This window comes from Artemia franciscana, chromosome 17 (genome assembly GCF_032884065.1).
Source record: "Artemia franciscana chromosome 17, ASM3288406v1, whole genome shotgun sequence".
Classification (NCBI taxonomy): domain Eukaryota; kingdom Metazoa; phylum Arthropoda; class Branchiopoda; order Anostraca; family Artemiidae; genus Artemia; species Artemia franciscana.
The window spans coordinates 14,681,213-14,705,717 of NC_088879.1; the positions used below are offsets into that span (position 1 = coordinate 14,681,213).

The following is a 24,505-nucleotide window of genomic DNA, read 5'->3' on the forward strand; positions in this document are numbered from 1 at the left end:
AAATTCTTAAGAAAGTTGAGATTCTTGAAATAGATAGATAGATAGATAAGATTTTATTTTCACAAAAATTTTCGTGGCACTGCCAAATTTCTTATGGTATAGTGACATTAAAAAGCGACGCAAAATAAAAAATAAAACAAAGAAAACAAAATACATCAATCCTCCTTACTTTCGTTATACATTTTTACAAAGCTAGGTATAAAACTCTTCGCTAACCGCTGGTGGGCGGACAGCGTACCGGCTGAAGTTTGTCAACAGGCACTGCCACCCTGCGCGGGAGTCGTTTTGCTGTGGGTTGAGGGGGGAAAAGGATTTTGTGGATCGGGTGGATCAAAGATTTTCGTCCGAAATCCATGCAGAGTTTCTCTCTTCTTTTTTCCAGAGTTGGTATTTTAAACTTTGTCAGCAGCTCTTCATACAACATTTCTGCCTGCTTCGAAACTATCATTAGAGCTCTTTTCAGAACTCTCTCGAGCCTGGCGCTTTGCTCAGCCGTCAGTCAAAAATGCCATACAGGAGCTGTATATTCCAGAATTGGGCGAAAAAAAGATGTAAATATTCGGAGGAGGTTATCTGGAGGGGCGCTATGTTTCGATATAAGCTTGAGCATCTGCAGCCCAACATTACCCCTTTTAACTAGACTAGTTGCGTTTGCTTCCCATTTTAAATCACTGGTCTTGAAATAAAAAGGGTTTTGCGATTAAAATGCGATAGGCTACTATCAGTTCTTTGGTTAGGCTATTACCTTTTTTTTGTACTTCGATTATAGAAGAACTCAGCAGAAGATACGTTTTTAAGGTTTCAGTGTTGATCCACTAGAGCATATTATTGCACGTATTGTATCAAACTGAAAGCTATGTAAGATGTATTCAACATATTTTCTATTAGGAGCACTGGGATATTTGTCTCACTATTCTTATTCGGTTTGTCTTTTAGTTACATTCTAACAATCGAATCAGATGAAGAAGTAAAAGAATTTATGCAATCTTTATCACCATCAATGTCTGAGGTGGCAGTTAGCAATTTTGTTACTCAGTTGGCCGAAAAACGCAGCGTTTCAAAAGGTAGGAGATATTGAAGTTAGATTTTAATCTGAAATATGTGTAATTTTAGCCCTCCATGGAACGTTCACATCTTTATTGAGGGATTTCAAATTGAGAAGCAAAAATAAGAAGTAAAGGTATAAAGTAATCACGCGAGCACCATCTCACCATAGTAATAAAACTAAAGTTGATTTTGAATAAAATATCGTTTCACTATTGACAAAACACTCAGTTTGTCTAATGAAAGTAAAGAGCAAAATTGAAAACAAAAACGAGAGAAATCGATCACTTCCCGGATTATGCACGAATATCTATGATATTGGCGGAACGAACTGACAGCTAATATTTCCCTGTGTTTGTAGAATAATTCAGAACTAGCACTTTACTGAAAGCACAAAACCAACGTCACAAGTCAAGCATTTTGTTTCAGTTACAGAAAATTAATTAATTAACCTCCTGAAAACAGTATACTAGTTCATTAGGTTCTCAACAGTCTTTCACCACCCATAGTATTGATAACTTTAGTTTACAGTTTACTATCTCTTGTTCAACAAACAACGAGGAAATTTGATTTAGGGACAAAAAGTTATGAATAGTCTACAAAAATAATACACTAACCTTTAAGACACATCATTGTTCTCATAAGTCATGATGTAAGCAGCTTGTAGTATGAAATTCCATGATCTATAGAGACAGAATAGTTTTAAATGGATCTAAAACTGTTAAACTACCATGTGAAATCTGGAAATCTGGCTTTCTTGTCCCTAGTATGAAAAGTTTCAAGTTCTAATACCGCCCTAACTGGGGCTACGATTTACAAAAATGTAGGTGGAAAGGGAACAAAGATATGGAAATATATGGGGGAGAGTATTTCTTATTTTTATTTTTCAGGAAATAATCAATAAGGTGTTCTTTAAAATAAGGGAGAGGGCAGTTGTGCTCCCCTCTGCCAATGAGACCCCCTGGCCTTGCTACTAACTAGGCGGCTCACTTCAGATTTATCTAAATAAAAAATTGATTTCAAAACGAAAAAGAAAGTCAATCACTGAATTGGGCATGGGTATAGCGTAGGCCTTGTGTATGGATAAGGTCTTGGCCATAGGAAAGGCCTTGGGTATGCTAAATGCCTTGTGTAAAGGGAAGGCCCTGGGCTGGTTTTGCAGAGGTCGCACAAAAATAATTTTATTCAAACTAGTTAAAATCAGCCTAAAATGGTTTATTTTTTCTGTAAAAAATATTGTAAAGCATTTTATGTTCTTTAAGTACAAACATCCTGTGCTTTTTGTATCTTCAGTGAACTGCTGGTTTTACATAATCCTATCGATGTGGGGAATTACCAACAGTCAGCTTGTTTGTTACAATTTTTTTAACATTTTGTTCGTTTCAGGTTTCAATTCGTTCTTTAATGTTCTCAAATTACCTTTTTTGGTCGTTTTTTTGTTTAAATCCATAGTAAACGTGACAGGAAATCATTTGCCTAACTTGCTGGTGATTCAAAAAAGTCAGGCGTGAGTTTGTTTCTTTAGTTATAAATGCAAGCTTTACTCCTGACAATGTTTAAAATCTTACATTAATATATGCTCTTCACTCATATGTATATTTCATTCTGTCACTTCGTACAGTCATTATGTATAATTTCTAAAGTTGGCGTATTTTATCCTTGGTATATTTCTGAGAAGCGAAAAAATACAAATAATCTTACAATAGTGTACATTTGATCACCTGGAAATATTGAAGGATTTTTTTTTTGGCTACACATAAATCTAAATGATTTAATCTGCTAGGTATTATTCACTAATGTTGCTCTCTTATATTTGATCATTTTTCCTCCAGTATTTACGTTACAACTCATATTAAAGCTAAATCGACATGAATGATTTTTTAGAATTCCTTCAGCAAGGGAAAAACGATTCTGCTTCAGTCTGAATGACTAAAACAAGACTCGGCTCGCTATCTAGGAAAGTTAATAATATTAAATTCAAATCTAGAAAATATCCATTAGAATTAGTGGTGCTAGAAGTTTCCCCGGGAAATACCCCCACGGAAAATTCACCCCTCTGAAATTCCACCCATGTGCGAAATTGAGCAGCCAATGATAAAGTATGACAAAAGATGTAACCATCTAAAGACGACTAAGAGATAATCGATCTAAGTCCAAGTCGTACTGGTCAAAGACAAGGTTAATATTATGCATCAAGGCTTTGTGTCAAGTAGCAGTGCCTTACCTAGCGCTTCAAGTGTGTATCTGATTGAGTTTATGTCTGGTTCAGCACTTTGTCTTATTAGTACTTTTCATTAGAGGCACTAATCAATTTTCTAACCCTCTTCATTCCGGAAATGTCCCCAAAAGTTGTTTTGTTCATTGGCGCCTGGAATAAGTCTTGCGCTATCAGTCATTGCATACAAGAAGTCCATGAGAGTCTTCATTAGCTTTCAAGTTAGCCATTGTTCATCCCTATACACCTTGGACAAGATATTAAGTCTCAGTTCCTTTTCCACTTCTTTACATCGCGTCCCATTCATCTATATACCTATCGAGGTTTTATTTGTCTTGACAGTGTTTTCCAAATCCCATTAATCTCGACATGACACTCAAAAGTTGTGCTTTCGACGCCTTGTGGCACCCGAACCTGGGGGCATCAGCGGCGATTTACAAATATACGAGAATCAACATTAGCTTTCTCATGAGCCTATTATTGTCTCCCTGCGACTCTTAGAAAATATTAAGTTATAGTTCACGTGACACTGGCTTATCTGGTACTTTATCTATTTATGCAGCCGAGCGTGCATCTATTTCAGCAGTTTTACTTAATATCGCGCTTCTTGAGTACCGTGATAAAAACGGTCCACAGGGGGCGCATAGGTCAAAAACTTTTTGGCAGACAATGGACAAACATTTTATAAGCCCCCCCCCCTACATACTGTCTTCTCAAAACAATACTGTATGTTCTCTCACTCCCCTGAAAACTCATTCTACGTATCAGCTGGATCCCCAGAGTTTCTTTCGAGATAATACAGATAATATGTTTTGTAAACTCGGATACATATAACATTTACATATGTACAGAAGTATCGTTGTTGTTTCAGGGGTATATCCTTGAGATATTTCTTGCAAATCTTTGCTTAAGGGACGATTCCTCCAAGTTTCGAGCTGATCAAAGACCCCAGAGCGAGCATTGCCGGCTTTTCTTTTACAGCCTGTCGCTGGATAATAGGTATCTTTTTTACTTTATGGCCATTGACCCTGTGTTTGTAGGGGTCAAGTTGATTTTGGAGCCGTACTGATTTGACTTTTCGACTATTATGAACAAAATGCGGATCTCAAAATTTTTATCCGATGACATGGGGTAACAGGGTACCTGGGAAAAAAGGGGGCATGGAAGGGATGATTTTTGCCCTCCTTCTCAGTTTCCACAACTACCCCTTCCTGGGGTGTATATACATAATATATATATATATATATTTATATATATATATATATATATATATATATATATATATATATATATATATATATATATATATATATATATACGTGTATGTAAAAACTAGTGGCCATGTACACAAAAATGAAAAAGAGAAAAAAAGGCAAAGAAAACACAAAATATAATTGAACAAATCAGACAGTAGCATTCGACACTTCGAAATTATAATAATAATAATAATATTTATTACCCACAAACATACAAAAGTATATACAGTGGAGTACAGAGAAAAAATTAATAAACAAAGCAAAAGCAAAAGTACCCGTAACTCAACAATGGCAAACACAACAGACCTAATATAACAAAGAAAAACAGTATAATAAAATAGGCTGAAGGATCAGTAGAACAGACGAAGTAAAGCTGCATTGATAACTAGAAATATTTACAAACACAGTATAGACCGCCACTCATGTTTCGCATTCATCAAGTTCATCACTTATTATTAACCCACAAAGATAACCCTATGGAGAAAAGAAAAAGCAAACGAAATTAACAAAACGACCAAAAAATTAAACACTTATTCTTCATAATGCATAAATAACAAGAGAAAATATAACTAAACTAGAAAGATAACTTATAAGAAGAAGAAGATTACGGCACCATCGCCCCATACAGGGAATTATTCTTGCAGAGAGATTGGACATTGCGAGAAAGCCGATTTTGGACGGCCAAGTATGGATCAACAATGCCATATCTTTCACTAATCCAAGAGTTTCTAGTCCAGGGTGGTAGGCCTAACAAGAACTTAGAAAAACGATAAAAGCATGACCGGATGGTACGTTTATTCAGAGCCCAAAACAGGGAAAGACCAATAACATGTGGCTGCACCAGCGCATTGAAAAGCCTTGCTCTGATATGTCTATTATAATTTGTCTTGGCAGATATGAGTAGATCATAAGATTTGCGGATCTTGCTGGTCAAATGTTCAACTAGCAGTGATCTTGTAGATTTCACATCACAACCGATTGGGAGCCCGAGGTAAACTATAACTTCCGTGCCTCTAAAGCTCTGTTTATAAAGCCTTCTACCGCAATAATTTGTTCCCTAGAAGAGGTCTCCAAGATACCTGGGAGTCTTGGTGCACCCCCCCGACAAAAAAAAAGAAACAACTATTCCTTAAATTCTCCAATCTTTGGCAGTTTGGTCACAACTAGGTTTGCATAGAACAGACTTAAGAGAATTAGCAATAGGGGTCCTATTAATTTTTTATACGTAGTTGAGGGGCTTCCGTCAGTACCTGGAGAAGATCCTCCACAGTGACTCTTAATACATTTCTTCAGCTCTTCCTCTGATATCATCTGTATGAGCTGGTACGAATGTTCTGTGTGGGGGAATTTACTAACTGCTGAATCAATCGAGTCGGTATAGACCTGCAGGTAAATGGGTGGGGTGGCTAAGTCCTTGTGGCCCTCCAAATTTTCCTAGTGTATCGGCCAGGAATTAACGTACAAAACCATCTTTGACTTGTCACGTGGCGCACGCAGGGACTTCCAGAATTCTTTCATGCTGGCTGATTTGTAGGCTCGAAAACAATTTTCTGGTTCTATAATTTGGTATAAAAGTTTCTTCCTCTTCACTAAAGACTTGTGTTGCTTTCTAACTAATCTAAATGCTAGTAGCGCTTCATGTCGTTCCTCTGACGCAGTAACATTTTTTGCCTTCTTTAACAAGCTAAATGTACCAACCTTGCAGAGTTTACACTCATCATCGACAGGACCCATTTTCGGTGGCATTGGTTACGAGACTCGGCCTGCCTCTTTATGGAGAAACTGTGTCGTTGAGAATTAAACTATATTGAGGTCCAAAAAACTGTTACTTAAACCTTTTAATTTGTCCAAAATCTTTTCTGAACAAAATCGAGCCTTAAGTATTTTAGTTTCTTCCTCAGACCAATCCTGACGCAACATTTTTGCCTCCTGGGCTTGAGTTTTACAGATAATATGGGGAAAAGAAGTCAATTGAGATACCCTACTAATTTGGAGAGAAAGTTTTATCAGAAAATGATCTGAACCCGGTTGGCTTGATGGACCTGTGAACTGGGTACAGTACTCGGTTTCGCAGCCCTCAATTCTATCTTCTTGGAAATCAGGTCATAATATTATGTTTGACCTTCAATCAAGAGGCCTGTCCTTCTTAATTTGACTTCTTGTCCACGCAGCAAAGCCTCATTCAATTTCGGTTTGTGTTCTTGGCGTGTTTTCCGCTCTAAATATGCATAGTCTGGGGCAACAGAAACATCTATATTTTGTTTAAGGAGCCGACCGTTAGGCAGGACTGTATCACGAAGTTCTCTATTATTAAATTTCGCCCATATAGGGCACGCCATACCTGGTTTACTTGTCCCGAGGCGAAAACGTCTTTAAAATCACGCCTGGTCAGGGTAAGTTGGGGTAGATAGCGATTTATTTTCACCATAACCTCCTCTACGAGACTTCTTGGGTGTGGTTTAGTTAATTATAAACTATAAATGATCAAGTTATGCTGCTTAATCTCTTTTTATGGCACTTGGTATTAACCAAGTGACATATAGCAATCGCCAATTCTGTCGGTCTGTCTATCTGTCTGTCTGTCGGTCTATCTGTCGGTCCCGGTTTTGCTACTTTAGGCACTTCCAGGTAAGCTAGGACGATGAAATTTGGCAAGCGTATCAGGGACCGGACCAGATTAAATTAGAAATAGTCGTTTTCCCAATTTGACCATCTGGGGGGGGAGTAGGGGGCCGGTTAATTCGCAAAAAATAGAAAAAATGAAGTATTTTTAACTTATGAGTGGGTGATTGGATCTTAATGAAATTTGATATTTGGAATGATTTTGTGTCTCAGAGCTCTTATTTTAAATCCCGACCGGATCTGATGACATTGGGGGGAGTTGGAGGGGGGAAACCTAAAGTCCCGGTTTTGCTAATTTAGGTACTTCCATGTAAGCTAGGACGATGAAATTTGACAAGCGTATCAGTGACCGGACCAGATTAAATTAGAAATATTCGTTTTCCTGATTTGAACATCTGGGGAGCGGGGAGTGGGGGGCCGGTTAATTCGGAAAGAATAGAAAAAATGAAGTATTTTTAACTTATGAGCTGGTGATTGGATCTTAATGAAATTTGATGTTTGGAATGATATTGTGTCTCAGAGCTCTTATTTTAAATCCCGACCGGATCTGATGACATTGGGGGGATTTGGAGGGGGAAACCTAAAATCTTGGAAAACACTTAGAGTGGAGGGATCGGGATGAAACTTGATGGGAAAAATAAGCGCAAGTCCCAGATACATGATTGGCATAATCGGAACTGATTCGCTCTCTTTGGGGTAGTTGGGGGGGGGGGGAGTAATTCTTAAAAATTAGAAAAAATGAGGTATTTTCAGCTTACGAACGGGTGATCGGATCTCAATGAAATTTGATGTTTAGAAGGATATCGTGTCTTAGAGCTCTTATTTTATAACCAGAACGGATCCGCTCTCTTTGGGGTAGTTGGGGGGAGGGGGTTAATTCTGAAAAATTAGAAAAAATGAGGTATTTTTAACTTACGAACAGGTGATTGGATCTCCATGAAATTTGATATTTAGAAGGATATCGTGTCTCAAAGAGCTTATTTCCTGACCGGATCTGGTGACATTGGGGGAAGTTTAGGGTGGGGAAACCTAAAATGATGGAAAACGCTTAGCTTGGAGGGATTGGGATGAAACTTGGTTGGAAAAATAAGCAGAAGTCTTGCATACGTGATTTACATAACTGGAATGGACCCGCTCAATTTGGGGGGGGGGTTGGTAATTCTGAAAAATAAGAAAAAATGACGTATTTTTAACTTACGAAGGAGTGATCGGATCTTCATGAAACTTCATATTTAGAAGGACCTCGTAACTCAGATATCTTATTTTAAATCTCAACCGGATCAAGCGTAATTGGGGGGGGGGGCAGTTGAGGGGACCGGAAATCTTAGAAAATACTTAAAGCGGTGAGATCAGGATGAAACTGGATGGGAAGAATAGAAACCTGTCTAAGATACGTGAATGACATAACTGGACCGGATCTGCTCTCTTTGGTGGAATTGGGGGGGGGGGGTATTTTGAAAATTGAGGTATTTGTAACTTACGAAAGGGTGACCAGATCTTAATAAAATTTGATATTTAGAAGGATCTTGTGCTTTAAAGTTCTAATTTCAAATTCCAACCAGATCCTGTGACATTCGGGGGAGTTGGAGGGGAAACCGGAATTCTTGGAAAACATGAAAATTGGGGTATTTTTATCTTACGAATAGATGATCGGATCGTAATGAAATTTGATTTTTAGAAGGAATTCATGTCTCAGATCTCTTATTTCAAATCCCGACCAGATATTTTGACATTGGGGGGAGTTGGAGGGGGAAATCTTGGAAAAACACTTGGAGTGGAGGAATTGGGATGAAGCTTGGTGGATAAAATAAACAAATGTCCTTGATACGTGATTGACAGAATCGTACTGGATTCGCTCTCTTTGGGTTAGTTGGGGGGAGGGGTTCAGTGATTTGGCGAGTTCGGTGCTTCTGGACGTGCTAGGGCGATGAAAATTGGTAGGCATGTCAGGGAGCTGCACAATTTGACTTGATAAAGTCATTTTCCCAGATTCGACCATCTGGGGGGCAAAAGGGAGAGGAAAAATTAGAAAAAATTAGGTATTTATAACTTACGAGTGGGTGATCGGATCTTAATAAATTTTGATATTTAGAAGGACTTTGTGACTCAGAGCTCTTATTTTAAATCTTGACCGGCATTAAGCCTCTTATTTTCCTTTTTAAATCAATCTATTGATTCATAGAATTTTGTTAGAGCTCATACCATATGATCTCTTGGCTCTTAGCTCTTCTCGCCTCGTCGCAAGTGCCATATGAGCTCTTAGCTCTTGTTCTAGTTGTTCAGAGCTTTTCTTTTCTTCATATAATAGGTTTCGAAGTTGGTCGATTTCCGATTTTACTGCTTCATCGCGGCTCTTTGTTACAGCTTTGAGGGCCGTTAATTCCTATTCTATCGCAGAAACACCACTGACGACTTCATGGATCTGGTTTAACTTAGCATCCGTTTGTTGTGAGAATCGCAGCGATCCCTGTTTATTCGGCCATTTCTTATTTATTCACAAACTCTTCCCAGAAAATATTATAGTGAGGATAAATAACAAGAAACGAAGACTTACTGGCGAGGGGGGCAATTGACCCCCCCCCTTTCCAAAAATGCTTTGCAAAATTTGACTTTGTCAACTTTGAATTGTTGACCCAATTTATAATGAAATTTGTCAGGTCCAATTACACTGTAATATATAGCAACCCAGTTCAAGTAAATAGTTAAATATAAACAGAAACTGATTTTTCATATAGGTAACTCAACAAGTACGTAGAGAGTTGTTCACTGAATTAATGCTTCTGAAATACTGATGATGATGAATAAATACATATGAAGTGGTTGAAAAATTTTTTTTTTACTTTGGAGACATTTTGCTCTTTACTTAGTCAGCGCTAGAGCATTATTTCTGAGCCAAGATCCTTCCTGTAGCTGACAGATGGTATTGTTATCCAGATGTTATACCGTAACGATTAAAAACAATAATAACTAAAATCAAGAATAACTCTGAAAATTAGATTAAATGTTTAATTAAGAATAAATTGGTTACTCAGTAATTTGCTGTTCACTTCTTGTGTTTTAACAAAGGGAGATGGTATGAATTTTACGTTTTTCAAACTTATGGATACGTCTAAAATTACCTCTGACGGCCCAAAACTAATGAAGCTGATTTAAGGAAATAAAAAAAATCCGTAACTTAGAATAATTGGTACACAATGCCATTACTTCAAAATATACCTGGAATTAAAACCTGTTTGCAACAAAAATTTGAAAGAAGATTGATATGGTGCTTCAAGTAACCAGGGCTTTACACCTTGTAAACTCACCCGATATTTTATAAAAATAGCTTCTGAGGTCAAATGTTTTGGTAGTATTATGGATGCAAATATCTTTCCAAACTACTTGCAAAATCTGACTTTAAAACTGTCAAAAATACTCGCATGATATCCCAATTGAAGCAGTATTTCCCCATCTTCTATACTTTAAACCTTTATTTTTCTTTTCTTCTCTTAGTTTTATGGAAAGTTTGAGTTTGAATATCTTCAAATCCAGTTCAAAAATATTTTACCTTTGTATTACGAATTAGTTTCTGTTATTAATATTATTTTCTTCAGGGGTGATCATTTCTTGTTTTGTTTTACTCAATGTTAAATTTTTCATTTTATCCAGTTTTTTTTTTACAAGCTTGTATTATTATAGTTAGTCTTTGATAGGGGCTTGATTATGCCTTTTGGCATATATGCTTTTTTAGTTTTTGTGTTGTTATTTTCAAAATAAATCATTCTGATGTAAACTACTGCACTTATTATACCTAACTTCAATAAAAATGCTGCATATTTTTCAGGAAAGTCTTCCAAAAGTTGGCAGACAAATGAGCTGCCAAAAAAAGACTCAAGTTTGCACTTAGACAGCTCTATGCCTAGTGAAGTAAGTTTATATTGATCTTTTTTTTTTAATCTTGCAATTACTAATGGAAACAAACAGCAAAAAAACTTTTTGACTAGGACTTTGAATAACAAATAAACGTTCAAATGGGCAAAAGTCCATTTATTTGAGTGAAAACAGATGTTGAAGTCTGGATATTTCGGCCATATATATATGACCAATCAAAAGAAATTCAACTTATATTTAGGTGATATCAAAGCAGAAATTTAAAACTCAAGACTTTTCTATGAACCCGGTTTTTTAACTCTCTCAGACATATCTAGTGAACGAGCCGGGAGTTAGTATTTTTCTTTAGTAGATAGTATCAGTAGGGACCTCCCCCAGGCCACTCAGCGCGTCCCCCAGGAGGCGGATAGGGAACGTCCTGCAGGTATGTTTGATACCTCCATAGGAGATGCGGACCAAGAGAAGGCTTTATCCCTGGGTATCCTTAATAGAAACTGGGGTACCCTCACCCAGGAGCCGTAATTAGAGGTGGAGGAGGAAGAAGCCCGCTCAAATGTACACTCAGCAATGCCCACCGGTGTAAGCACACGTCCCGTGAGCTATAAAACTGTTCCAAGTAATGGGTTAGATTGCGTGGTGATGCAGAATACTATAGCGGAAGGATCCTCTATAGGAGGATAACTGCGGATCCAGATCATGGACGACGGCCTCTGCAAGGTCGATCCAGTCGGGGTGATTGCAAGACTGGGGACCGTGCGGTCAACTCTATTCCCACTTGAGAAGTGGTGCCCCTCGAGGAAATTATAGCCTAGTTAATGACACAGCATTTGCAGGGGATTCTGATTAATGTATAATTCTCCTGGGCTTGTTTTGTTTCGGTAGGCGTTTTTGGGCTCAAAAACCTGTTCCTAGTTAATTTATCTACTACGGATTGCCTTGCCGTAGTACCATATTATTTGTAGGAATGTATATGCAATCAATTGGAGGCAATAGTTATGAGATTTTCTATGCAGGATTTCGACTCTTGTTGATAGAAGAGCATAACCAAGTGCTAGACAGAATGTTGTGACCAAGATGGGCCTGCAATTGCACAAAGCCTCCATTAACACTGAGGTCCCAGGGACTTTTTGTAGTCCGGCTCCAAGCCTGATTGAGCGCTTCGGTGTAGACTTAAAAAAGATGTATTGTTCCCCGTCCTGCACTGGTTTCCGGAACCATTGCTTTTCCTGAGACTAAAATAATTTCGATAATTAAAGAATATGAAATGATAACTAGGAATGTTACGACGTTAAAAAATAATTATCGTATTGAGATTTTGAATGACAAAGTCAGACTCTTTGAGCTCGACTTTTAGAAACTCATATCCCAGGGATAGGAAACATGAAACTAGGTGACATAGAATTTATTTACTCAGGTAGGAAGGATGGGGTACGTAGACAGGGAGTAGGGGTCATGATGAATAAGGAATCTGCTATGTCTTTCTAGGCTGGGAAGGTGTTAATAATAGACCACCTATCGCTCATTTTGTGACTAAGAAGTGCAGCGTATCCGTCATAATAGTACATACCCCTGTAAGATCATCGATGCCGGGCGAGGTGGAAACGCCTGATTCCCGCCACAATTACAAGTAAGTAAGTACCGACTGACGGATATAGCGTGACTCAGAAGAATTTTATTTACAGTTGCTGGAACAAATCGAAAGGGTCACAGGTAGAAATATGGTGTTTGTATTAGTAAATTGTAACGCTCAGCTCGGTAGAAATAGGGATAGATGGTATGCTAGCCTAGGTAAATTTGGTGTAGGAAAAGGTAACAGTAATGGCTACAGACTGCTACAATTTTGTAGGTATAATGATGCAGTTATAACCAATACTGTATTTTGTCATTAAATTGCCCGTAAGTTAACATGATATTCATATGATGTTAAGACAGCTAACCTTATTGATTATGCTATAGTAAACCGAAGACTAGCAGGATCAATACAAGATACTAGGGTATATGGAAGTGCTGTTATTTATGTTAAGTTAAAAGTAAAAATCACCATCTAGTAGTAATTAGGGTTAATTTAAAGTTGAAATGTCGAAAGGGTAACTACCTTCCGAGAAGTTATCTCGTTGGTAGACTCCAGGATGAGAATCTAGGAGAAACTTTCCAGGAACAGTTGCATACTAAACTGGAGAGTTCATAATTTGATAAGGTAGAAGAATGATGGAAGGATTTTAGGAAAATAGTTGTTAAAGCTACTAATGATGTCTTAGGGAAGAAAGTTAGGAATGTTGTTAGGAATTCTCTTGAAAATGTTTTATCCTTAATATAGAGGAGAAGGGGCTTATACAAGAATTATCCGAGTGATTTATCATATGAAAATAAGAGGGTAAAGAAAGGGGGGAAAGTATTAAAATTTGAACTAAGGAGGTGTGAAATGGAGACCATGGATAAAATTGATTAGGATCTGCAAGAAGCAGCTAGACGGCATAATAGCAAAATATTGTACTGGCATGTTAATAAATTGAGAGGCAGTAGTCAATCTAGACTTATACCAGTTAACGCTAGGAAGGGGGCACAATCAGTGACAAGGAAAGAGTTAAAGAGAGATTGGCAGGACATTTGACAATGTGCTAAACCGGGATGGAGTTACAGCGAAAGATATATAGGAAAATGAAAAAAGTTGTGACACCTTGGATGTGAAGAAAGACTTATTTTGCGAGGAAGGACTAGCGACTAAAAGGACTAAAAAATAATAAGACCCCAAGTCCTGATTGTATAGTAAATGAGTTTCTTAAAAATGACGGCTATGAGATTAGAAATAAATTACTGAAGATTGTAAATATGCTCTTTGAAAAAGGGGAAATACATAGCGATTTAGAAAATCCCCAATTAAATCCCTGTATAAAAAAAGGCGATAAGAGTGAGTGTGGCAATTATAGAGGCATTAATCTGATCTCTGTAGGTAGCATTTTACTTTGTATGATGATACTTTTTAGACTGAGAGAGGCTGTAGACAAACTTTTAAGAGAAGAGCAGTGCGGTTTATGAAGGGTAGAGGATGTGCCGACCAAATTTTATTCTTAGGTTAACCTTTGAGAAGTGCCTGAGTCATCATAGACCTCTTGTCCTCATTTTATAGATTGTGAGCAAGCGTTCGATTCAGCTCTTCCTTGTACCAGATAAATACATTAAAGGAATTAGTGATATGGACGTGAATAACACTGCTGTGTTTAAGGCAAGAAATGAGGTTATTAGCTGGTTTTGCATTAAATCAGGAGTTAAGCAGGGCTTTGTTCTATCCACAGTTGAATGGGGCATTTTGATGGAATTTGTCTTAAGGAGTACAGGAAAGGCAATGGGAGAACATTTAATCAAATGTGGAAGTAAAACTTTCTTGGACTTAGATTATGCTGATGATTTTAGCATCGTAGATGAAAGTATGAGCAAAATTAATGAACTTTTAGAGGTTTTGGGATATCATAATGCTATAATGGGTTTTAAAATCAATGTTAAGAAGACGAAGTCGATAAGGCTAGGAATTAGTGAAGGTTTAAAGGTGACGCTGGATAACGAAAAAAATCGACCAAGTTGACAGCTTCATTTACCTTGGTAGTATTATTAGTAAAGAAGGTGGGAGCAGTGAAGATGTTAAAAGTAGAATAGCCAAGGCTCAGTATGTTTTACACATTGAAAAAACTGAAAGAATAGGAATAAAAGTCTGTGAACCAAGATTAGGATATTAGAAGATACAGTGATGACAGAGATCAAATATGGCTCTGAAGCATGGGCGCTCCGAAAAGCAGAGGAAGATTTGCTAGATTTGTTCCAGAGAAACTGCAAAAGATCTGTTTTAGTTACCCTGCTGACATACTGTGGCTGTACAAACAGTGTGGTTCAATCCCGCTTACTAGGCTGTAACGAGAGAAAGGTTAAGATGGCTGGTGCACCTTTTGGTGATGAAGGATTACAAATCGCCAAAGATTGTCCTTTCCTGTCAACCGTCTAGAACTAAACGGAAAGTAGGTCGTCCGCTAGATTTAAGAGAAATGGGAACTTTCTGGTATGGTGTAAAGAGGGATCCTTTGAAAAGATTAGGATCGAGGAGGAGCTTACGTAGCTGTGTTGGCCTCAGGTCACCGTAGCTGTCAACGGTGAGTTGTTAGTAGTAGTAGTAGCAGTAGTTAGTCAGAAGTCTCCATTAAAATGGTGAAGTTCTTTATGCACACTTTTGCTAAGTCGACCCTATTTGTCATGGGGAATGAGTTGGGGAGGGGGCGGGGGCTTTGAATGTGGTATTTTACTTCTGTCACTATATTTTTTTTTTATCTTACTAAAATAAAAGTAAAAATTCGTTATGTCGGTCAAAAAACAGACAAACAACCTGACATATAGGTTAGCACCGTGGAAATTCTGTTGTATTAGTTTTGTTTTATTATTTGTTGTTATTTATTTATTGTTGTAATTGGTTATTTATCGTTTACTTTTATTCAAGGCTATTTACTCCGGGGTACAACTAAGAATAACTCTCAAATTATCACCATTTTCTTACATGAAAAGCTCTGAAACATATCTCTCATGTTTGATAATAAGGAATTTAAAAAAAATTGTTATCCTGTATACCCGAGGGCTCTATTTTGCGACCAATCGAATACTGCTAAGTTTCTGTATAGTAATCATTTTAATCTTTGAAGGAAATATTGTGATTGCCATGTCGAGGGTAAATAATCAAAGTTATAAGAGGAATGACCTTGTAGCACTGAAACACTGTGTTTGTGAATAAATAATAGTATATTTGTGTTGAAATCCTATTTTCTAAATTGGAACTTTGTTTTTTTTTTTATATGACTGACTACTTAGCCACTGACTACTGGATTCTACTTAGCCAGTGGGATCTACTTAGCCACATGAACCTTGAAATGAAACAAAATTACAGTTATAGGTATTTAAATACTTTAGGTATTTAAAGCAAACTAAAGTTCTGACCTCCAATGATGCCATAGCATTTAAAAGTGGTGCCATCTAACAATATGTGCTAGGGTGCATGGGCTTAATCATCTAAATCTGCTAATGTATCGCATATAGATCTAGATTAATTCGACGCGAGTTCAATTCCTCACAAATTGTAGTTCTCTTAATATTCACATATGTAAACTGGGGATAAGTCGGCAATCATGTAGTTTTCAGAGTTTTTGATATCAACTAGAAAATTATTAACATCTATCATAGGAGATTTCTTGATCTCAATAAACTTCAAATCCTATTTTACTACGAAAGATGTAAATTTCTGGATGTGGGAGTTAATAGAGTAAATGGATTAAACCCACGGTATAAAAGTTTGTAAAATTCTTTTTGCAGGCAGTGGTATCAATTAAGTGAAAATTTAGAGATTTGGAAGAATTTTTCAAAATCTGGGGTGAGGTGGGGAATTTATCACTTTTTTCTGTGAAAACACAAAAAAAAGAGTATTTTCAATGAAAATCTCCCAAGAAGGTTTTTGTTTAATCTAGGGGGAAAGGTATACCCCCTCCAGCCAATTAAAGCCACTGTTTGCAAGGTTAAGCTTAGTAAAATAAATTGAAATCTGTTTATTGTGTGTTGTTTCTTTGTATGTTTTTTTCTGTTTATTACTGACTATAATATACACTGTTTCAGTTAATTCCAGTGTGTTATGAGGCAAAAGAGAGGCTGGGAATTAATTGCTTAAATGTTCTGACGTTATCCCCTTTTGAGGATTACCATCACCGTTTCAGAGAATAAGTACGATAGCTATTGGCTGTTCCGTAGCTTGTGCAGCAAATTTGTGTCTTCTAATTGTTATCTTGTGTTTGGGCCTACCGCACTTCCCTCCCCTCCCCCTTCCCGCATTCAACAAAGCTTATTGCAATTAATTGTAATTGCTCATAAATAAGTGGAATTCTACGCAATTCGAACATCAAAATGAAATTCTTGTGAAAAAACTTGCAATATCATAGAAACTTTGAATTTAATTAAAAATATTATTAGCTTGTATTGATAGATAAACATAAAAAAAAATTCTAGATATTAAAGGACGAATTATAACTAGTTTTAGCTTTATTTTTGTGTATAGTACATAAAATTACGTGCTGTTGTCTTTGATCTTACCTTACGGCCATGTTTTGGGTACGATGACATACGAGGTGTGGTAGAAAAGTAATGAAACTGATTTTTTGTTCTTGGCAAAGATTTTATTCAATTCAAGCATCAATGTTATATCCCCTTGAAAATAGCTTGCTTGGGTAGCTACACACCGATGGAGAAGTTGTTCCCACTCTCCGTAGCAGCGCTAGTAGTCTTCAACCCTTATGGTCTTAAGTACATCTGTTACAGCCTTTTGTATGGTTTCTAAAGTTCCAAAAATGACGGCATTTGAGTACATTTTTCACCTTAGGAAAAGGGGGACACAGGGATTGAGATCAGGGGAAAAAGGGGGATGGGGAAGCACAATAATGCTTTTTGAGGTAAAAAATTCTGTTATGGAGAGGGCAGTGTGACATGGGCGTTTTCGTGATGGAGCAACCACTTGTGTGCAATATCTGGTCTCATGTGAATGACCCTTCTTCTGATCCTTTCAAGGGCAGCTTTACCAAATTCTTTCCTGACCATTCCCTTTCTGTCGAAAAACAAATGCACATTGATTTGATCTTCGATTTGATCATTCGAACTTTCTTTGGTCGGGGAAAGTTTGGAGTGTGCCACTCTGCAATTTGCCTCTTAATCTCAGGATCGCGTTTAAAAATCTATGATTCATCACCTATGACTACACGGCTAAAGAAATCTTGCTCTATAGGGATTCTGTTTAGAAGATCATGACAATTGTTTTTTTTTGCATGTCTTTCTACTCAATTGAGGAGTTTTTCCGCACCATTTTGACACAGATTTTCCGCATGTGCAAATGTTCATTCAAGATTTGATGAACGGTCAATTTGTTCAAATTTATTTGCTCATTCAACATTCATAATTTTAAACGACGGTCTGATCTCACAAAGTTGTCACGCGTTCTATGTTTTCGTCGATTTTCAAAGTCGAAGGCATCTCTGAACGTTGTTCATGTTCAACGTCTTCTCTGCCTTCCAAAAATGGTTTGTGTCATGGAAGATTTGAGATAGAGATAAGAGTCCTCCTCGTAGGCCAGTTTTGACTTTTCAAACGTTACAATTGCTGATTCTCCAAGCTCAATACAAAATTTATTAGCTCAATATTGCTTCTAATTCGGTTTTCAATGTTGCGTGACACACAATGAAAACACAACTTCACGAATTGGAGTCTCAGTAATGATGTGCTTAACGGGCAGGGTACAAACTTGAACTGAGCTATGGGAAGGCTCTGGTGCATTTGCTCTCTCAAAGACAACAACACAGGGTTACCAGATCACTTGCAGTATCGCCAGTCTCATTACTTTTCTGCCCCGCCTCGTAAGTGCCTATATTTTGGGTACCTGATTGCATGAAATTGACTGACATTCGTGACAAAAGGAAACATTGGATAGGTAGTTTAGTTTCCATTAACGATAATAAGGGGTCGAGGTAATATACATTTTCAACATTCGGGGGAGGGGATGTTGTTTTTTATTACTATTTTTCAATCAAGATACCAAAGAAAAGACATTTTTCGTTAGAAATACTCCTACCTCTTCCATCCCAAAACGGTGTTTTTGGAGATCTAAGGTGAGCAAGGAAATCTAGGGGGCTCAAAACCCTCCTGGTGTTTAAAATATGGAGCGTTACATGAGTTAAAATATAGAAATATTTATAGATAATTTTTTTTGCTAGTCAAATTTCTCATATTTAGCATTTCAGTATGTAATTGATGACAGCTTTGTGTTGCAGTTCATGAGTTTAATCAAACGCTTTTTTTTCACAGTATACCATAAAAAAATCGGCACTTGGGATAAGCGAGAAATCTTCAGTATCTTTTAACCAACCAAAGAAAAGAGTTAAACAGATAAACCTATTTTCTCAAGAGGGTCTAGCCAAAGATGTTGTGATGCTAAAAGGTAAACCATATTATTTATGTCTCTTTTACTATACTGTGCATCGTGGTGTCGGGCAAGTTATGAGCTTACATAATGCGATTTATGCCTGTTGTTTTTCTATTCTTTGCATAAACGGTTAACCCGAAATTCGTAAATGTAATGTCTTCTTCAATGGGATATTTTTGTTGTTGACAGGCACCAATTCGAGTAGCTCGAGTGTCAAGTAGATTATTTTCATGAAACAACTTTCAGAAAATATATAAAAAAGACGCTTTGATTATGGATAGGTTAATCTGACTGACCGTTGTTTGGCAGTAGCATGTGGCAATGTGTCCATTTTTGATTAATCAATGTTATAAGATCATATATCATCTGACAAAAATTACAAAGACTTTATTGTCGAAGACTTTAAAGATGTCTTCCAAGACTTTCGTTCAATATCTTTTTCGGTAGACAATATTAAATTTAGCATTTTGACGGAGATCAGTGAGATCCAAAAACTTAGTAAATTTACTCAGGAAAAAACGAACAGCAGAGTGACGTAATTCCAGGGATCTAAGGTCTTAGGAAATTGCTTCGCCAAATACGAACCCAAAGGACCCCATTGGTGTTGTGTAACAAAGACATTGGAACTCCTGTAAATTATCTGCCATTCAAACGAAACCCTTTCACAATAGTGGTAAGTAAGAGGTTAGTTTAGGAGAGGAGAATAGAATATATTTATTCACTACAGTAGCTGAAGCTAACATGAGCATGTCAACGTTAAGAAAAGAAGACACAAAGCATGAAAAACAAATAAACAACAGCAAAAAAAATTTCAAACAGCAAGTGCTGCATGAAGGTCAAGAGATTAAAATGAGTCTTAAATAAAATTTACATATGTTAAGAGTCAATTTGCATTCATGATTTTAATAGTGGTCATTTTTACAGGTTATAATAGTTAAAAATATAAATGATTGGTACATTCAATAACAGTCACAGGCAAATACCTCAAATCAAAATCAAACAGTATTATGAAACTAAATCAAACAGTATTATATCTCAAAAATGTCGAGTAAAATGCCAGGACAAACGACCTACAATATCTCTCGATACTAGAGGCTGGGTAAATAATTAATTGTTGACAGTTCTTTTTTATTTGTTTGAGTGTATTGACTGGTCCTTCAGTTTTAGTAACTTGACCAATTAAGTCAGAGATTGATTTAATTTTAAATAAAATATTATGACGTAAAATTTAATTACGAAGTTTAGAAATACCACTTTTACTAAGATAAGAGTTTGATAATTAATCATAAAAGTGTCACAGGTCTTGGAAAACCAAGATGAGATGGGCATTCAAGGAATTTGAGAAATAACCACATCTTGGCTTATGCACAGCTGTGGCCCAGAAGTGCGTTTGACCCTAAGGTATAAAAGATAAAATTTATTGTATCTAGCAACTTTTGTATCGAATTACACTCGAGTGACCTCTGGTCCTTTTATCTTTAATTACTTATAGCTTATAATTATATTTTTGTGTTCTGTTTATTCTGTGGGGCAAATAGTCCCAGTACCGTGTTTACCTTATACCATTGTTTGTTGAGTTCAATGAAGTAATCATATTTATACTAAACCTCTCTATAATATTATTTATACTTCTCATATATGCCCAGTAGGCATGCCTGGGATAATTAGTCAGGTCAACTCTTAAGTGGAACGCTACCCTAGTATTAGTCACCTTAAAATCGTACCCCATACCCCCTCTAAGGGCCAGGCTATCAGCCATACCCCTTCTAAGGGCCCGACTAACACCACTGTTTTGCGCAGTAGAGGGGCTCTCCAGACTGGGTAATAAACCACGATGATTTGGGGAGGTCATACAATTTAATCAAAATCGATATGTCAACTCAATGCTACAATGCATAGTTCAATGCTCAATGCAAAGAACTCAATTCAAGTTGAGTTCTTTCAGTGGATCATCATATGTTGAGTAGTTGTGAAAGCGGGATTGAAACTCTAGAAAACAGGAATTGAAACTCACTTTTCATACAGCCTCCTATTTGAAATACAGTCCGTCAGCCGGGTACCCAGAACAATCCGTAGGCAATTTCTCTAGAAAACATCTTGCAAATTTTCATATGCTTTTCGGAGCGTCCATGCTTCAGAGCCATACTTGACAGCTGTCATCACACATACACTCAATCCTAAGTTCAGAGCGATTATTGGAGGGGGGAGTACCTAAATGTCTTATAGACTGCCTAGAAAAAATTTGAAGTTTCATTTTCAAACCTTCGAGAGGATTCTTAGTTTCTCTGTCAGTTTTACCTTTCCTAATTTAGCTCTTAGGTCATCGAAAATTCTCGTCAAGCGAGACTACCCGGTAGTTGGAGGACTTAGTCGCAGTATAAACATTTAAGTCATCAGCAGATTTAAAACGCTCACGAATTGTTGTTAAAATACGGTTAAAAACAATAAGAAATGAAAGCGGACCTGATTTAGTCACAAATGGCGAAACGCATTTTTTTTGTACTATCATAAATAAATGAAAAAAAAACAACACATTCGCGCTGGAGAAAAACCTGTGAGGGTTTGCGGTCGTGCCAAAAACCTGAAGGACTTTTTAACTAGTAAACCAAATAATATATAATTATTAAGAATAAAGATAAATCAAAACCAAATAAAGGTGAATCTTACGAAAAACAATTACAAGAATGAAAATATTCCAACATTCATTTTATAGCAGGGGGTGGAAGCCATGGAATGACCTTCCACCTGAAACATTTCTAACAGATGACATAAATCGATTCAAAACAAAACTAGCAGTAATACATTTTCAGAGTAAATCATTTTTAATTCATTTATAGTATTATTTGTCAGTGTTTGTTGTAGTTGTTATTTTTCATTGATTTGTATGTATTTATTATGTTGTCAGTATTGTCATAACTTCTTTTTATTATGTTTAGTGCGACAAGCTTGAAAGGTTACCGTATTTGGTATTAATCTATATATATAAAAATGAGTTGTCTGTGTGTGTGTGTGTGTCTGTTGAGTGACGTCATGTTTGTGTGTCGACTGACGAAATTACAGACCGGGACATCGGGACACAAATGACGACCGGGACACCGGCACATAGGGAATATAAATGACGACCGCGACACAAGGAATGTTCGATTAGCAATCACCATCAACAAAGCACCAGGACACAAATGACGACCGGGACACAGGGAGTATAAATGACGACCAGGACATAAGTAAAAAAAAAAAACTAAAAAAACTAAAAAAAAAGGTAAAAACTAAAAAGAAAAAAAACTAAAAACTAATAAATAAACTATAAAAGCTAAAAAACTAAAAAAGAAAAAAAAGGAAAAAAAATGAAAAATAAAGGAGAAAAACAAAACTAAAAAAAATAAAAATAAAAAAAAAACTAAAAAGAAAAAAAGGGGAAAAATACAAAAATTTATTTCATCATATACCATTTCAAAAACGAATGTATATACAGACCGGGACACCGGGATACAAATGACGAACGGGACACAGGGAATATAAATGACGACCGGGACACAGGGATACAACTACAACGGGGACGCCGGGGGCACAGGGGGATATATAAATGACGACGGGGACACAGGGAATGTTCGATTAGCAATCACCATCAACAAAGCTCAAGGGCAATCATTAGAATCATGAGGTATAACTAAAAAAAAACTAAAAAAAGGTAAAAAACTAAAAACTAAAAAAAAGACCAATTCAAAAACGAATGTATATACAGACCGGGACATCGGGACACAAATGACGACCGGGACACCGGGACACAAGGAATATAAATGACGCCCGGGACACTCAAAGAGAAATCACAGACTGGGACACCGGGACACAAATGACGACCGGGACACAGGGAATATTAATGACGACCGGGACACAGGGACACAACTACAACGGGGACGCCGGGGGGCACAGGGGGATATGTAAATGATGACGGCGACACAGGGAATGGTTGATTAATAATCACCATCGACAAAGCTCAAGGGCAATCATTAGAATCATGAGGTATAGATCTGAATACGGATTGTTTTACCATGGACCATTATATGTTGCATGTTCAAGAGTCGGTAAACCTGACAATCTGTTTATATGCACAGACAATGGGACAGCAAAGAATGTTGTATATTCGCAAGTTTTACGTAGTTAAAAACATATATATATATATATATATATATTCACAGGTGGGACATAGGGACACAACTACAATGGCGCGTAACTAATATGGCGCGTAACGACTTACGCGTGCGGGGGGGCTTGGGGGGGCGCGAAGCGTCCCCCAACAACTAGGTTAGGTTAGGTTAGGTAAATAATAAATAAAGAAAATAAATCCAGGTTAAAGTAAAGTCAAGTGGCAAACTTGACTTTACTTTTTAGTTTTGGTCTTTTTACGTTTTACTTTTTAATTTTGATCCTTTTTTCTAGTTTTGGTCTTTTTACTTTTTAGTTTTGGTCTTTTTACTTTTAGTCTTTTTGGTTTTGTTACATATGGGGAAAGTATCAGGCTTATTGAGGTAATATTGCCACTTCTGGAGTTGTTGGTCCTCCATACACACTCTTTGGTCTCTTAGAAACCTTTATTTGTCGTTAAGAGTTGCTTTGTTGCTAACCAGTGGCGGAACTACAGGGGGACGATTTTCCACTGGCGTTGCCTCTGAGGGGGCTAAAGGGTATATAATTTAACTGAATTTGGAAACAAACTTATTGATGTTTGGTATTAACGTTTGAATTCAAATATACGATCATCTGAGCTTCACATGTTTTACTTTCGAACATTAATCAAATTATGAATGAAAACTAAAAAGCTTGAATCAGAAAATTTGGAAAGATATATATCTAACTAAATGGAAGGTATTAAAAATATATTTCAAGTCAATCAATTCCTATCTATCATATCAACAAAGGGCATTGTATCCATGATGGAATAAATTAAAAGAAAAGGGGGAAAAGGCACTAAAAACAAATTAGAATTAATAGAAACTCATTGCAACACCTGAATACAAGGAGGAGTTGCATCTGTTTTCTTTTAAAATTTGGAAATGTTGTCAATTGCTGAACTTGGATCGAATTGAAAATAGTTTCTACTTATGTAAGTTTTCCGAGTTCATAGGGGCAAGCACAAAATGGACTCCACAAATTCACTCAAGATATCACGGATTTGTTACTTATTGTCGCTAGACTGAAAGCGCCAGATCGGGAAAAAAGGAACTACTCATATGAGTAGGGAAAAGCCCTACTCATTGAATCTGTGTTGCTGGTAAGTCTGTTAACTGTGTTGCTGTTGTTAAAATTTGAGAATGCGCAATTCGGTTTCTTTTGTTTACACGTGCTTGGTACAGAGCCTTACCGTTTCATTATATTCCGTCCAATTAATATCCTTAAATATATAGAATTCTGACAGTATAGGATGTGTGAATCAGAAAAAAACAATCTCACCAGCATCTTTTGTGTAATTAAAATCAGCTACAATCATCTTCTCGTTATCAAAATCAAGGCACT

At 36.8% G+C, this 24,505-nt stretch overlaps 1 protein-coding gene across 1 annotated transcript in view; it reads left to right on the top strand.

The window, feature by feature from the left end:
* Window positions 1–24,505, top strand: part of LOC136037904 (activating signal cointegrator 1-like) — a 64,250-nt gene that overhangs the window by 19,216 nt on the left and 20,529 nt on the right. The window contains exons 3-5 of the mRNA XM_065720761.1: window positions 937–1,064; window positions 10,961–11,043; window positions 18,877–19,009. Of these exons, the coding sequence (XP_065576833.1) occupies window positions 937–1,064; window positions 10,961–11,043; window positions 18,877–19,009 (344 nt within the window). The remainder of the gene's footprint in view (window positions 1–936; window positions 1,065–10,960; window positions 11,044–18,876; window positions 19,010–24,505) is intronic.